Source organism: Coenobita brevimanus, chromosome 97 (assembly GCF_032717465.1).
Source record: "Coenobita brevimanus isolate Jiangsu-jjx chromosome 97, ASM3271746v2, whole genome shotgun sequence".
NCBI lineage: Eukaryota > Metazoa > Arthropoda > Malacostraca > Decapoda > Coenobitidae > Coenobita > Coenobita brevimanus.
The window spans coordinates 12,152,699-12,170,552 of NC_137050.1; the positions used below are offsets into that span (position 1 = coordinate 12,152,699).

The window sequence follows — 17,854 nt, forward strand, 5'->3', positions numbered from 1 at the left end:
CCTCTGTCCCATCCACTTGCTGTCGTTGTCGCCACACACCTACAATTTATCGGCATTATTCACATTTGATATTGAACAACTTATACTGGCTCCTCATAAGCTCCCTAACCACTTTCAGCCCAGTTGACGGCCAGGTGTAGTCAGCTTTCAGGGTTGATTTGACTAGTAACCAAGGAAACTCATTTTTACTATACAACTAAGGTTCACTGAATTTCATGCAACCACGACAAAAATGAAGCTACGAAAGTGGCCTAGTTCCGTAAGATGAAAACACCAGGATTCTAATGGGCGGTACTTCATATGGTTTGAACTGGTCTGCTGGCTTTAGATCCACTCAATCCAAAGGCAAAGGTATCGTACGAATACACACACAAACATGCTTAAACAAACACATACGGTACGTTCACAATAATGCATTCAATCGCCAGAACAATAACATTAACTATAAGGAAATACCACACACACACACACACACACACACACACACACACACACACACACACACACACACACACAGACTCATCTTCCGACAAAAACTACCCCTCCTCCCCCTCTCTCCACGCCCAAATACCCACCCACCCTGTCCCGCCCCACGCCCTTAAGCCGGATATGGGCGGGCAGGGGTGTGGATGTGGGCGTGAGAGAGGGCAGTGTGTGGTATGGTGTGGTCTGGCATGAGCTAAGATGACTGGTGTAACATGACGTTGTGTGTGTGTGGGGGGAGGGGATATTTTGGTGTGGTGTGGTGTGGTGTGGGAAAGGGAAGTGTAGGTATGGTGTGGTGTGGTCTGGCATGAGTTAAGAATGGTGTAACGTGGTGTCGTGTGGGAGTGATAGTTTGATGTAGTGTAGTGTGGTGTGGTGTAGGAAAGGGGAGTGTGGGTATGGTGTGGTATGGTCTGGCATGAGTTACCGTAAGAAGAATGACGTACGGTAACGTAGTGTCGTGTGGGAGTGACAGTTTGGTGTGGTGTGGTGTAGGAAAGGGAAGTGTGGATGTGGTGTGGCGTGAGGTGATGGGATATGCAGGCTACTGTAATGTGGTCTGATGTTGACTTCGGCGGGAGATTATGAGAAAGATGTGGTATAGTATGGTATGGTATGGTATGGTATGGTGTGGTGTGGTGTGGTGTGGTGTGGTGTGGTGTGGTGTGGTGTGGTGTGGCGTGGCGTGGCGTGGGTTTATGAGTGGGTGTAGGCAAGGGGTGTGTTTTAGCGTGGATATGTGAGCTGGTACTGTAGAGGAGGGTGATGTGAGGTCTAGGTGTGGTACAGATGTGCTGTGGCGTGGAAGCGGTGTGGATGTCGGAGAGAGGAGGATGTGGTGGGAGTATAAGCGTACATTGGTCAGGTTACGGAAATGTGTGTGTGGCTATCTGGAGTATAAAGGCGTTGTATTACAGTGTGGTGTAGTGTAGTGTGGTGTGGTGTGGTGTGGTGTGGTGTGGTGTGGTGGGTGTTGTGTGGTGTGGTGTGGTGGGTGTTGTGTGGTGTGGTGTGGTGGGTGTTGTGTGGTGTGTTACAGGATGGGTATGGTACAGAACACGTGTGAGGTGTTATGCTATTTTAAGGTGTGTATAATGTGGCGTGCTGCGCCGTGCTAGCTGGGTAATGGGTGTGGTGTTCGTGAGAGTGTATCAGTGCGACAGAGTGTATTGATAGTACGATGTGAAGCTGATGTAATTTCTGACTTAGTGTGAAAGGTGCTACATCGCGTTATGTTGTGTTGTGTTGTGCGATATGGGTGTACGTCCGGTGTGTGGTGCAGTGAGTTGCTATGACTACAGGGTACTACACCACTACGAAGAAGGCGAGGTGTGGTGTGCAGATGTAGAGAGGGTAAGGGGGTGATGTGACCGTGGCGGTGAGGTGGGTTGCTGTGGGGAAGATACAGTTAAGATGGTGTGGTGTGGTGCATGGAGACGGTAAGGTGTAGGGTGAGGTAAACATGGCCGTGGTGTGGTGCGGTACGGCTGTGTTGTGAGAGATGTGTGGTGTGTGATGGTGTACAACTGAAATGGTGATAAAGGTAAGGGTGTGATGGGTGTGGCAAGGGTGAAGATGAGAATAAGGATGTGGGTAGACATGAAGGTGAGTGTAGCGTCGTTGTGGAAAGGGGGTGGGGTAAGGGTGTGGGTGTGAGGTGAGTGTGGTGTAATAGTGAGAGTATGTATGGTATGGGTGGCGGTGGGAGATGGGCATGGTTGTGTGGTATTGGTGAGGGTGGGTATGGGTGTGCGTGATGGTGTAGTATGTGTGGGCGTGGGTGTGGGTGTGAGAGATGAGAAGGCGTGGGTGTGGGTGTGAGAGATGAGAAGGCGTGGGTGTGGGTGTGAGAGATGATACGGGTGTGGATGTGGGTGTGGGAGATGGTAAGGGTGGGTGGGTGTGGGTGTGGTGCGTGTTAGCTTGACCTGCTCAGCCTGAATTTCAAACCGCAGACACTGCCAATCAGACCGAGATGGCGGCTGTTTGGTGAGAGTGGGTGCGATGTGGGTGAGAGGGTGGGTGGGTGGGTGGTTGGGTGTGTGGGTAGGTGCCAAAGTATGAATGTGGGTAGGTAATTATTTGTGTGGGTACATCAATGGGTGCAGGCGTGTGTGAGTGTGGGTAAGGGCTGGAGAACTGGTGTAGGTCCTGAGTGAAGAAATACAGGTGTAAGTGTATTGGTATGGGTGTGTGCGATCTGGTGTAAGTGTAGAATGACTGTAAAAGATAAGACAGCATACAAATGAGGCCTGGGTGAGACAGTGTAGGTGTAGACGTGGGTGTGGAGGGCGGTGAAGGGGTCAAGGTGCGAGTGACTTAACCTATGTATATAAGGTGTGTGTGTGTGTGTGTGTGTGTGTGTGTGTGTGTGTGTGTGTGTGTGTGTGTGTGTGTGTGTGTGTGTGTGTGTGTGTGTGTGTGTGTGTGTGTGTGTGTGTGTGTGTGCGCACTGTTCTAGGTTGCAGACAAACAAGGGGGAGGGCAATACCTGAATGCAAGGTGTAGGCCGGGTGAGGCGAGTAAATGTGACAAACGAGTATACACTGTGAATAATATGACGAGTATACACTGTGAATAAAATGAAGGGAATATAACAAGTTGATTGAAGCGAAAAGTGAGAGTGTGGACGTAAGACAGATGATTCGATTGTATGTGGTTGTAACGGTACTTGTGAAGGATATAAATGTTAATATGCAGGGATGTAAGTAGTGAATAAGAGGCACTGCTCTCGTGGAGACACTAACACCTCCTCCCTGGGGATTAATTTTGCACAGTAGCTAGGTTACACCTTGATATTCTATGTTTTCCATTTTTCTTTTTTTTTTAATGGACGCGGTCTGCTCAAAATGACATAAAAGAATAACTCCGTGTCGTATGTAGAAATAAACCGTCAAGGAAGATGTGCTAAGGAGCTTCTATGCCGTCAAGTATACGGTCTAAAGCGATGATATGGAGTTGGGTGTATCAAGGGTGGGCGTGGAGTTAACGGCAAGTATTCTCGTCGGTTAAGGAGGCTCTCTAGTATATTTTCTTTACCAGTTTATTAGTGTATAGGGTACGTTAATTTTCTGCATATTATTTATAGACTTTATTGAAATTGGAATGAGATACAGAACACCCAGGACAAAAATATGTAATACATATAGTTAATCCCGAAGACTGAGGTAGTAAATGTGGTGGAATGCCTCCTACGACGACGAGAATACGAGCCTATAGTCCGTCCACCTGAACCTGGCGGAAATTATTGGCCTTTTGCAGTTTATTTGCCAAACCTCATGTCAGATGAAAACAATACTCTGACTCTATCCTTTCTACAGCACATTTTCATGACTAACACTGTGTTTGTGTTAATCTCGTGCTATGGCACAGCATTAAAAATGGAGAGATGACAACTGTGTGCCAACTTAAAGAGGAAAATGTATAGCTGTGCGAGTATGGCAGAGGGTGCGTGGGTGTCGGTGTGGGTGAGGTAGAGGGTGTGTGGATATCGATGTGCTGTGGTAGAGGGTGTATGGATGCTGGTGTGCTGTGGTAGAGGATGTCTAGATAATATTATCAGTGTGCTCTGGTAGAGACCGTGTGGATGTCGGTGAGGGTGTTGAGTAAGGCTGTGTGAAAGCAGACACAACTAGGCTCAATCAGGGTTGGTAACAGCTGCGTGGAAGTGTGAGCCATGTGTGGTGGGGCTGTGTGGGGAGCAGTGTGAGGGCAACAGTGTAACCTATAAGTATGAGTGAAGGTGAAGGGGTGAGGAGCTAGTATGAGGTGAAGGTGAGGGTGTGATAAGTATAAAGTGAAAGTTACAGCTGTTACGGAGAAATATGAGGCAAGGTCAGTGTGCATAGTAAGGATATGAGGGTGTGAGAAGAATGCGTGTAGGCTAGAAAATAAAGTTGAAGCTGTGCATGTTACACAATAAGAACGATGCGCGCACATACAGAAACACGAACTTTCAATTTAAGTAAAAGAATAATAATAAGACAAATTATATAAACCCTTACCGAGAAACACTGACACTAACATACGACCCAGACTCATATAAGGGCACCGACAAACCACTTATCCTCCCAAGCATAAGAACCAGCGACCAGGAAAAGGGGACACTCCCTTGTAGGCCCAAATACCAGTACAAACAAACAGACCATTACCCAATATGGCGGCCATCCTCAATCACATCACAATTTCGGTGCCTTATCACGATTCCCTTTCATATTTTCATTTCTCTATCACAATCTTACGTATTTAAAAGCTCGCTAATGTCAAGAGGAAAAATGAGTAAAGCCCCAAGCTGCCTTCTCGACCAATACGACTTAAAATATTGCTCAAGGGCCGTGAAATATGAAGCCTCCTGTGGTCGGCCCCCGGTGAGAGTGAAGGAGGCCATTTGTTACGCGCCGAGACGAAGTGGTGTACAGGCCATGTTTACAAGCGCTGAAGAGAGGGTAAAGGGAGAGTGGGAGAGAAAAGAGGAGGGAAGAGGAAAGTATGTGAATAAGGGGTGAGGAATGAATATGGAGATAGCGGGAGAAGCAAGATGTTCCGTGTGGTGGAAACTGGAGGAGAGCTGTGGAGAAGAGTGCAAAGATGTAAAGAGAGCAGCGATTGGATAATATGGGAAGAGTGAATGAAAAATGTGAGATATAAACTGAAAATGGGAACCGCGAAGGAACAGAGGCATGCAGGCTACAGAGAGCAAATTAAATGAAGATACATAAAAAAGAAGAGAAAAAGGAAACAGTATATAACCGGGAAGGAAGAAGCGCGAAGTACAATTTTAAGACGAAAGAAATAGTACCGGGAGGGGCTGGGAGAGAAGCGGAGGAATACAAGAGGAAGGGCTGAGTGGAAGAGGAGGAAAGGAAGATGAGGTAAGAGGGAGAAAAATGAAAGCGAGAAGAGTACTGGAAGACAGGGGAACATATTTAGGAGATAGGAGGAAGGGGTCGAGAGGTACCGTTTTTAAGACAGTTTATGGATGAGTCAATGAGGAAACGGGGGTGTTGGGGGAGGGGGGTCTTCGAAGTGAGACCTGCTCTGGATGCTTACAGGAGCTGAACGAGACGAGTATGTGTGCGAGAACTTCAGATACAAGACAACAGCCTTACAAAACCTAATTTCAGGGTTATAAATATTGTATATTTGTTTAAAAGGACTTCCCCTCACCCCAACCCTCGCCGCGTCTCACGGACTTTAGGTGCGCCACACTGGACACCACAACGTGTATGGCACCATCACTACCCCAAACTGTGGCTGCCCTTCACATGACCATTACCAACCCTAACACCACACTCATGCTTCCCCTCGTTCACCGCTGCTACGTCAGCAGTCAGGTTCTGTTAATCAACGAGTTACTAACACCAGAACATGGATTATAAGAGCGACTATTATTCTTTTTGTACTTACATAAAATGTACAACTCATCTTCAGTATGTACGGTACGGTACATTGAGGTTCAGTGTTTGAGTAATAATTTCTTGTAATATCTATTGCAGACAAGTTTTTACCTAACAATTGGGCCATTCTCACCACTTAAATATTATGTCCTGACTGCATGAAAGCTGATGAGTTTTAGTTACGATATAGGAAAAGCCATCTTAGTAACTAGTCAAATCAACCTTTCAGTCCGACTACACTTGGTCGTCAGCTGTGCCGAAGGAGGTTAGTGATATTCGTCAGGTTAGAACAAACGTCCTACAGTACCAGTACAATTTGTAGGTTATTCGACTCGCCAGAAGGCATTGGTTAAGGCATTGAATGCTGTCCTCTTCATTTTTTAGGGGCTAAATTTTAGGACAATTGCAGGTGTACCATAACTGTTCCAGTGCCTTACCAACTAAAGTGTAAGTCACGGCACACGACAGTGGCAGGTGCATGGTAGCACGTCCCCGTCATACTACATGCACATAAACATAGGCATACATGGTTCACTGCGCACTCAAGAATAACACATGTACATACTGACAGACAGGCAAAGCCTACAAGGTTCACTGCGCACACAGGAATACCAAGTGCACATACCCTATATACATGCAGGCATACATGGTTCACCACACACAGGTACAAATACACTAACGCATCGTAATATTCAGACATTTTCCAATAACCTTTTTTACCAACAATAGATTAATAATGTCCCCTGCCTCCCCGGCATGGATCGCCATCTTATCCAACACCTTGCCCTCCATACAGATCAGCGCTGCACGCATTATCACTGGCTGCATCAAAACCACCCCTATAGCTCACTTACACTTTGAAACTAAAGTCATCCCTGTCTGAGAATATATCTCAAAATTAGAGGCACACAATTCTACACGGCAGCTAGTGATAAAACACATCACCTATGTCACTGTATGACCAAGCCACATAGCATAACTAGGCTAATAAAATCGTCACCACAAAACATTATCAAACCCACATCAGCAACATCCCACCACCAGACATTCCAACACTAGCAGCAGAAACACCTACATACCGGTACTTATTCCACACGTAGGGCAACACAACACCTCGATCGGAACACTACAGAACAAGCCAGCCTTCCGACGTCCACTCATCACAGGTATCCTTAAACAGATGTGATCGGGTTCATCAAGCTAGGCTTAGATCAGGACACTACCCAGCCCTTCTCACCTAATAGCTTAGATCTGGGTTGGATGGAATCACAGAAGACACATGCCCTGCTTGTAGAACAGGCAAACACTATATACAGTACAGTAACACCCATAATGAAGCTCTGCGCAGCACACGCCACACTACGACGTGGACACAACACCAACGATGTACAAAACATGAGGACACCATAAGGGCAACTGCTTACATGAGGTCGACAGGTATGCTCGATCTGACGAACCAAGGTTAAGAAACGGCAGCAACAACTGCGATAACATCTTATCTTAGTGTGATCTTGCTGCCCCCGGACGATTTTCTTCACCTTAGGAAAAACTTTTCGTAATGAAGGAGTTTCCGAAGGCTATACAATACGTAAATACTCCAACTTAAAAAGTCTCCTCAGCTGCTTACGTCATCGTACTGAAGGGTTACGAACAAAAAATGTCCAATTATCACATGAAAACCCCAACCTATTGTAGACTGATGGGGGCATACAGGTTGTCCACCAAAGTGGTTTAAGACACACAGAAGGACGCCTCAACTCGCTGCTGGAATGTTGCCACGAAAAGAAACGAGTGAAAAAATGTGAGGCGCTCGTGACAGAAAAAGATGAAAGTAAACTCCACACAAAGACCTGAGGAGGAGGAGGAGGAGGAGGAGGAGATTAATTACAGAGGATTCAGAGGCTGGTGTTAAGTTAAAATCTGGACGAAGAGAAAATAAAAGCGATAGGCAACGAAGGTATGCATAAGAGGTGAACGTTCAGGGTATATGTATATATATATATATATATATATATATATATATATATATATCTACCGGTATATATATATATATATATATATATATATATATATATATATATATATATATATATATATATATATATAAAATGAAATCTCCCAAAGGCCAAATTTTGTGTTAGGAATAGAGAGAACACATGCCAAAGTACATAGTAACGAAATATTAGCTCAATATTTTCCTTGGTAAAGCCATGGACGAACATCGAAGTGTCTGATTCCCTATTGGAATGTATGGTTTTCGTTTTCTTTTTCGGTTTTGGTTTTGAAGGCTGAAACATACTTGCATGGGTCGGCCTTGGTCACCATGGCACTACGGTATGTTCCAAATTCACCTGTGCAGCCCGGGCTGTATTGAGCAGTCGCACTCGGAACAGCCCAGGCTGTATAGAGCAGTTAACGGGTTAAAAGGAATTTAGTGAGCTACATATCACTCACTGGAAGTTATTTTGTCAAACAGAATTTGGATGTTTTACAGAGGATGAAAAATAAATTACTGGGAATATCTAATTATTTGGTACCACATTATTTTGAGTACATGGTGCATGGTAGTTTAATGACAAACTTGAAAAAAAGGAAAGGCGCACGAGTATGGTAAACAGCCTAATAGATTAGTGTCCAATGCACTGGTATCTGTATTGGTCCAATTTTGTGGTATCGATATCGGTCAAAATTTTGGTATCAGTACATCTCTACTAAATACTGTAGTATTTTTATATGAGTCGTTCTCTGTACTAGGGTACACTAAATGGTATTCTAATACAGTAGAGCAAATTTAAGCAAAAGTGTTGTCCAAATAACAGAACACGGCCAATTAGTGCGGGAATTTGCTGATCATGCGTCAAGCTGTTTCGTCTACCACAGGCGCGTACCAAGGAGATGCATACCGGTGCTTGTAAGTAGAAGGCAAATTCCACCTCATTCTCCTCCGATGACATGCAAGGTAAGGTTAGATTAGGTTGGGTTTGGTTAATGTTAGGTTTGGTTAGGTTAATAATATGGGGGGTCGGGGGGGGAAGCCCCCCAGTTAGGGTATACGATTCAACCCATGTCCTCGATTTCAAAACCAAAAATATTTTTTCCGGTCAATTTTATTGTGATTTAAATGAATTTAACTTTCGTTTTTGTCGGAAATCACTCGTTTTGGAGATCGACTTGGGTAGGCCTAGCTCCAAAACGAATTATTTACGACAAAAATGCTGAAATTCACTCAAATCACACTAAAATTGACCAGAAAAAATGTTTTTGGTTTTGAAATGGAGAAATGTAGTTTCCGAAAATTGACAAATTAATATATAATCTATGGGAAAGCATCAGCAAGAGGACACTACGAAAAACTACATAAAAAGGAAGGCGATAAAGACGTAAAGAAATTGTTTCCCAAATAGGAAAGAGTGTGTGCCAAAGCTATTCATAAATTTAAGGATATGTATGATAAAAATGGTTTAATACACGGGAAGGTACGAGCTTGATTCATTCCTGTAAAGATACAATTAGGTAAGAACAATTAGGTATGAACACACACACACACACCTAGATAATGAGGCCAAACTTTACAAGAGTCTGACATCATATCATCCAATCCCAGCTTCCCAGACAACACACATTAAGCTGATTAAAAAACAGCACTGAGTATCTACAAACCCACGTACCTTTCCTGAGGAGGTGTTTGATCCTCTTGGTCCTGCCCGTCAGCACCGCCAGATGAAGTTCGTCCTGGGGCCTATCCTTGGGGGGACGCCCGCCGATCTTCAGTGGCGACGAAAACATGGCTGATATTTTAACTTCCCTCAAAACGTAAATACAGATCCGTGTATTTTTTTCTGAGAGATGTACTTTATGTCTGACAACACTTAATCTAGGTCCTGGCGCCTTTTCCTCAGTACCCAATCTGATTTTTGAGAGCACTTAATTTCAACTCAGGCTTCCTTCTTGCACGGCGAAAAGACAAAATCGAATCGGAGGCACAGTCTCTACTTTTTTTTCGCCACTTTATATCACCGGTAATATTGTGTAGTTGCTGCTTTTTTTCCACTTACATTCGAGGTGTGCTTTCATTCACAACAAAGACAGCAGGTGTTGTTTCCACTCGCTTGGTTTCGTGGCTTGTTTGACATTGTTTACACTATACGCACCAGCGGAAGGCCAGATGAAGAGGCCAGAGTGCCTGACTTTATTTCGGCTGCCACTCAAAGCACTTGAAATTCTTGGAGTGTTTACTTACACACTAATTTGTTTACTGGTAACAGATTTCGAAAAAAAAAAAAAAAGAACAGTAATTCAGACTGGTTTTAGCTGGAAGACCTGGGGAGCTAACAGAAAAAGGTTTGGTAAAGGGAACGGACTGGCAAACTTAGCAGTGCGAACAAGACGAACCTTCGGAAAGCTGGCCAAGCGAAGAAGCTAATTACAGGGGTTAACGAACAAATTAACCAAGTGGTACTCAAGAGGAGACAGGGACAGAGAGTGTATTCAGACTATTTTGTACAGGAACCCTAAGGGTCTCGAACGGGTCATTTGGCGTAAACAAGAGCCGAACCCTCCAAACGCTTCCCGCCTCGGCAAGTTGTGTGTGAGGCGCTGGCGGAACTGATGCCAATGAGATTCTTCAAAGCCGCCACAAGAGAGAGAAAATACTGGTAAACAAAGTGAGATCTGCTTATTATCGGTGTATGTTGTTCTGTCTTAGGCTTTCTCACCGGGAATGTTACAAGGAAAGTTTCAAGAGTTGGACAAATTGGCTTTCTTTCTGGTACCTTAGCCCTTCTTAGTGCAGATTCAATTTATTTTAGATTAATTCAGCCTTTTAGCTTTCTCTCCGTCTTTCGTTTCCAAAATGTAATCAGTCGTGGTTCATCCTATGACGTCTACGGCTGGAAACTTGAATATAAGGCGCTGTCGTTACTTGGTTATGGTGTCTGAGTCTTGGTAGGTTGTGGTTGTGACTGACTGGTGCGTGGTTGTGGTTGTGGTGAGTGGTGGCCCCCGAGGCTGGGCTGGGAGGGGTGAGGGTGAGGGGAGGGAGGTGAGGTTGCCCCTACTCAATTCTCCTCAGCCTTCATAGTGCCTGCAGGGAAAATAAAGAGATATTATTAACACTCCCAGGCTCATACATTTACTCTCAACTGAATTACACTGTCGTGAAAATAAAGTTAATTTTAACACTTTCAGGCTGTCAGCTGAAATAATAATTTTGTGTGAAAAAATATGAGATAATGTCAACATTTTCACGCTCCAATGACTCACTCTTGGGTAAATACCATCGCCTGTCGAAGAAAAAAAAAAAAAAAGTATATAAAATGCAGTAAATCCATGACTAAAGTAATGACAGTTGCTACTTACCAGGTATATAAGAATAGAAAGCTACATAGGAAGTTAATAAAGGCTGTATCTAACCCCTCCATTTCGAAGTCTCATCCAAGTTGGTAAGAATGTCTGCTGGTAACAATAATAGAGCATAAAAGATGGCATCCATGTGATCATTTTCGAGTAACAGTTAGCAAGAACTCTTTTACTTAACCTGATTTTTTTTTTTAGATGATTTTTTCCTAGTTTATTCCATTTGGAAGTTTTAACATTTCCTCCAAACTCTTTTCTGAATTCCAGATTCCGTGTGTGGGGGATGTAGAATTGTGTGTGTACTGTATGTATGTATGTATTTATGTATGTATATAAGTATTTATGTTTGTGTGTGTTTCTGTGTGTGCGTGTGTGTGTGTTCATGAAGGTCTGCCCACTCACAACTCATCACCACCACCATCATCATCGTCATCCCGGCCTCTTCCCTTACCCCATCCCTCCCACAGACACGAGGATTATACCCTGTCCATTCACTAATCGTCTCATAAAACACACACACACACACACACACACACACACACACACACACACACAAAACACCTCATCTCTCTAACCACCTGTACAACCACACCTGCAGTCCACTCTTCTTGTACACTCCAAGGTGAGCCACCCAAGTTTTTATCACTATTACTACATATTCTTGCTCTCTCTCTCTCTCTCTCTCTCTCTCTCTCTCTCTCTCTCTCTCTCTCTCTCTCTCTCTCTCTCTCTCTCGTACACATAGGCTTCACGTGCAGGTATTGAATGTCGCCGCCTGTGAGACTTCCTGAGAGAGGGGAGGGAAGGGAAGAATGAAGGGGAGAGTGCAAGTGAAGAGGTAGAGGAGAGGTAATAGAGTGGGAGAGGAGAGGGGTACGATGGGAAGGATAGAGAGGGAAGAATGGGAAGATAAATGACTGGAGAAGAAAGGAAGGCAGGTAAGGGGAGGAGGGGAAGGAGAGAGAGGTGAGGAAAGGCGAGGTGACATGAGGAAAAATAAGACGATGAACCAGGAGGATGAAGAAGAAGAAAGGGGCGAGAGAGGACGAAGACACAGGAAGGAGAAAAAAAAATGTACAGGGATAACTGCAAGAAAGCGAAAGGCAATGGGCACTACAAGGAGAATTTTTGAAAAAAAAAAAAAAAAAAGTGGAGAGAACAGGAGGAAAAGTGATGGTGGGATGATGACGGGAGGGGATGGGCAGCAGAAAGGAAGGGAGGTAAGAATGGGGATAGGACAGTAGAAGTGAAGAAAAGAGAAGGGAGAGGTGATGGGTTGGGGAGGGGGAGGGGGACGGGAATGGCAAGGGAAAGGTGAATTGATTGGAGAAGGGAAAGGTACAAGGGCGAAGGAAAGAGAAAGGGAAATGATGGAGTAGGGAAAGGAGAGGAAGAAAGAAGTGAGAGGAAAGGGAAGGTAATGCAGACGAACACTAAAACGGTGGAGAAAGGGGAAGGCAAAGGTGAACAGAGTGAGAAGGAGAGGAGCCAGGAGGAAGGGTATAGGTAAAACGGTGGGGGAAGGGAAGGTGATGGGGTGGGGAGGAGCACGTAGAAGGGGAAGGGGAAGAGGGGGAGGGGGGAAAGGCATGAGTACAAAGGTGAAGGAAGGGAAAGGGGAAGATGAGTGAGGTGGGGAGGGGGGTGAAGTACGGACAGAGGAGGAGGAGAAAGGTAGGGGCACAAAGGTGGAGGAAGGGGAATGGGGTGCGTAGAAGTGGAGGACTGGCATAAGTGTGGAGGAAGTGGAAGGAGTAGGGAGAGGGAGGGCAAGGAGTACAAAGGTGAGTGAAGGGAAAGGTAAAATGAATGACGTGCGCCGCTGGGGGAGGGAGATTGGGTGATACTTGACACCAACTGTTTACACCATCAGCTGACACGAGAGAGAGAGAGAGGGGGGGGGGGCAGGGGTAAGAGTGGAGAAAGAAAAAAGGCTGGGGCAAAAGATAGTGCATAACGGTGAAGGTGTAGTGAGGGTGGAGTGGTAGTAGGAAGTGGGTATGAATGGTGAGGATGATACTCGCAGGGAGTGAGAAACTGCCCCTGGTCAACGAACGAATGAAGTCACCCTTTTCACTAGTACGGCCTCACACAGAAACGGAGCACTGACGTCACTTAAATGGTTAGACTCACCCCTTCAGTGCGAGGACGTATACTTTATTTCATTCTTGCTACAGGACCTTCAGACGATTTTATTCATCTTAAAGGATAGACCTATCCTGTAGTGATACCGTTCATGAAAGTTATTTATGATCCATCCAGCTGAAATAATCCTTCCTATGATAAACTGAACAAAATACTCTGGGGTTGGCAAGAATGAGATGAGTCCTTTATTGGATGGAAGGGGCTGATTATTGAGTAAAGGGACAAATACATAAGCGAAATGAGCCAAATTAAAGATAGGGAGACCGAAGCAGTGGAAAGACGCACGAAGATTAACGAAACAAGAGACTGACAAGCATAAAAGCACTGATACCAATACCTAGCCCTTCTCCTTTACCCTGACGAAGATCCCTAACTTCTTTTCGTGATGAATCGATTTGACTAATAACCAAGGAGACTCATTACTACCCCACAATAAAGGCTCATCAAATTTTCTGCAGCCACGATTTCTTATTCAAGGCGTGAGAGTGGCTCAGTTCCATCAGAAGAAAACAAAGCGACTCAAATATCATGAGCGAATTAGAGCTAAGAGCAGAAAAGGATCTCATAAAAAGGTAACATGAATGAAAAGAGTAATGAGAGAGAGAGAGAGAGAGAGAGAGAGAGAGAGAGAGAGAGAGAGAGAGAAAACAATAGCACAAAACAATAAAAACGGATGAAACAAGACAGTGAAAAAAAAAGATACGGCAAAACACAATGGAAGGGTAAGAGGCAAAAGTGTGAGTGAATGAGCGCGCAATCACGCACGCACACGCGCACGCACACACACACACACACACACAGATACAGAGACAAAGCTTGACCTTGCTATACACAGCCATTATCATTATCAACTCTGATGTCCATTATTTTCATTACCTGTGGATTCTCTCTCTCTCTCTCTCTCTCTCTCTCTCTCTCCACCAGAGCCATCATCCACTTTAACTCTGATCTACATTCCTACCATAGTGTGTGTGTGTGTGTGTGTGTGTGTGTGTGTGTGTGTGTGTGTGTGTGTGTGTGACAGAGAAGGGACAGCGCCGGACAAGACTGACGGGCGTGATGTCGTGTGCACGTTGAGTGAATGTGCGTGCGTGTGTGAGTTAACGTGAGTGTGTTAACATGAGTGTCCGCGCGTGCGTGTGCTGCAACTTTCCCCCTGGTACCAAGAATGTGTGGGGAGAGATGGGGGAGGAAGAGAAGGGGAGAGGGGAGAAAGAGAGGAAGAGTAAAGAGGAGGATGAAGGAAGGAGGAAGTGAGGAAAGGGAGTCTCACGATGGGAGAAGGATGAAGGGGGACGAAAGGGTTGAAGAGGAAGGAGAGAGAAGAACTATATTCGCGGCGCATGACTATGAGGTTGTCATTATCGTACCCTGGCAACCTACCATTCAAAAGTAAATCCGATTTCGCACCATATTATAAACGAATCATATTACAGGAATATTATTATACACGAATCACATGCGCCTCATAATATACACGAAATCAGATGCACTTCTGAATGACACGTTGCCAGAGCACGATAATAACCTCAGAGTCGCGCGCCGCGACTGTAGTGGGGTGGCACAGCATGTAGTAGTGTGAAAGTGAGAGGAAACTGTAGGAGTACAAAGGAAAACAAACAAAACGGAACACTTTAGGTAGACCATGACAAAGGAACATACTCTCGTCAGATTAGGAAGATTTATACCTCTTCCTTCACCCCTTTAATCCCATGACATATTCTTATCTCCGGGCTAATTTCTTAAACTCTGGACACACTCTTCGAACTGACCCTTTTTCACTGACCACCTCGCTATCAGAAGTCCTGCCTTGGGTGAATAACATCGTCTGGTGGTGGGCTGATGAAAATGAAAAACTTGTCCTAAGACTGCGAAGGTTAACGATTCATCTAGTATATCCCGCCTCAGTAATCTCATGTATGTTGTTACTTCACTATAGGGGTACCGTTTTCCCTTCAACATCGACTGCTTAAATAACATTCAAGAATATATTAACGTATCAAAAGCAGGAATAAGTAGGTCAAGAAAATATGCTATGGGGCCTCCTAAACCGACGAAAATACGGTCCTATGAAAGCCGATGAAAGAAAGGTGAGGTAGTGGGAGGGAGAGGCGGGAAAATAAGGGACTTGTGAGAGTGGGATGGGTGAGAGACGTGAGGGAGGGGTGGGAGAGGACGGACGAGTAGGCAGGGAGAAGAAAGAAAATGAGAGAAAAGTGGAAGTAGGATGGATAAGGGAAGAGAGGGAGGAGTGAAGGAGTGACGAAAGAGAGAGGGGCGAGAGGAGAGAGTGAGGGAGAGGTGAGAGTGGGATAAGGGGGGGAGGGGGAAGACGGAGGGTGTGGAAGAAGAGACAAGAGTGTGAGAAAGTGAGAGTGTGGTAAGAATGATGGAAAGGAGCTGAAGGACAAGAGAGTGTGGGGGTGAGGGTCGACATACACTGAGGCTGAGAAAATGAGATGACTGAGGTTAAGGCTGAGGAAATGAGAACAGTGAGATTACGATTAAGAAAATGAGTGAGACTGGACGACAAATGAGAGAAGGTCAGTTCAAGGAATGAGAGGATGAAAGAAGGATAGGTGGTAAGGCAGGATAAATAACAATGAGATGGAAGGGAGAAGAAGACAATAAAATCAATGAACAAGGAACGCACTGAAGGGACGGAAATTATTGACAGGGGGGGAAACAATGAAGAGGAGAAAATGAATGAAGAGGGGAAAAATCCTGAAGGGAGGGGAAAATAATGAAGGGAATGAGTGGAGAGGGGAAAATACAGAAAAAAAGGAAAATAAAGAAGGGAGCCAAAGTGGTGAAAGAAGGGGAAAATACCGAGGGAAGGAAAATAGTGAAGCGACGGAAACTAAAAATACATGAGAGAAAAGAGAAAGGGAGATCATATTACACGGGGAGAGAGAGAGAGAGAGAGAAAGGGAGAGAGGTGATGCCAGATATCGTTGCATTACACCCAAAACCTCATGTAAGATCCCGTGAGTCAGCCTCTGCATTGAGTAACACTACATTCTACACAACACTGCATTACACCACAAAATATACAATCTTGTTACAAAAACAATGAAAACAGATATAAAGGTGTGCAGAAGGAATTATTTGAGGGATACAGAATAATAGATAGGAAGACAAAGGAGAGGCATAGCTATTGGGTACGTATGTATGAGACAGACAAAATCGTAGACAGACTGGGAGGGACAAGGAAAAATACCGTTCACATCAGTATGAATGGATTCGGCAGACATTTGTAAACAGTGACGGACACCCATATAAAGATAAGGAAATCGCAATAACGAACATGTTTAGATAAATCGTTTGCCAGTGTGTCTATATATATATATATATATATATATATATATATATGTGTGTGTGTGTGTGTGTGTGTGTGTGTGTGTGTGTGTGTGTGTGTGTGTGAGATATCCTCATCAGTACTTACAAACACCTCAGTTCCGCCTGCTTCCCGGCTCTCCACACACCTACACATAACAAGCTACCAAAACCTGTCCCTTTTCAGGTTACACTATGATAGTCTCTATTCTCCTTTCACACTTTCCTGTAAAATGTCCACGCCAGTTTTTCTATACGGCGTGGTGTTCTTTCTGACTTTTTCCTGCCGGCTTCGGCTGGAGGGTTTGGAGGGCGGGGGAGAGCCTTCTTCTTTGCTATCCTTATCGCATTCTAGTAGTTCAGTTACTCTTCTAGGAGCTGCCTAGCATGGGCCAACCGGCCTACTGCAGTTATCCTCTCTTCTTATGTTCTTATGTTACCAATACTTCCTCCTAACATCTTATATCTGTAACGTCATTTTAGCTACTCTCACTACATCCACATGGCTCTCTCTCTCTCTCTCTCTCTCAAACAGTGCTCTCTTTAACGCGGTTCTGTAATATTTCTCCCCCACTCTTAAGACTTACACAACTCTACCAATCTGCTCTCTCTCACGACTTCCCACCTCTCTCTCTCTCTCAATCTCTCTATCTCTATCTATCTATCTTTCTATTTCTGTATCTCATATTATCAGCAATATTTGTCAAACTTAGTTGTCACACACACACACACACACACACACACACACACACACACACACACACACACACACACACACACACACACACACACACAACCCCCCACGCCGACCTCCCCTCCCTTCCATGATAAGAGGTGATAAGATACGAGTAAGACAACAGGTGGGTGAGAGGGCGAGGAGGGTGAGGTAGTGGGGAGAGGAGGTAGAAGACCCAGGGAGGGGAGGAGGGAGTGACAGGGAAGAGGGGAGGAGGATGGATGTAGGGAGGGGGCAGTGGGGAGAAAGGGTTAAAGGGATGGGGACACAGGTGGCGGAACACGTGGATGACTTACGTAGGCTAGAGCGAAATAACAGCAGCATCATTAGGCTAACCACATAAACACTCTTATTAAACTGAGACATCATCGTACTGACAAGGTTAATGGAAGACAAAACA

General features: G+C 44.8%; 1 protein-coding gene across 3 annotated transcripts in view; it reads right to left on the reverse strand.

Annotated features, from left to right (window-relative positions):
* The window catches only part of LOC145413846 (uncharacterized), a 232,670-nt gene extending 222,518 nt beyond the window's left edge, over positions 1 to 10,152 (reverse strand). For all 3 annotated transcript variants that reach the window (XM_080283512.1, XM_080283511.1, XM_080283513.1), the window contains exon 1: positions 9,551 to 10,152. In XM_080283512.1, the coding sequence (XP_080139638.1) occupies positions 9,551 to 9,668 (118 nt within the window). In that variant the 5' untranslated portion in view covers positions 9,669 to 10,152. The remainder of the gene's footprint in view (positions 1 to 9,550) is intronic.
* Between the last annotated feature and the right edge of the window lie 7,702 nt (positions 10,153 to 17,854).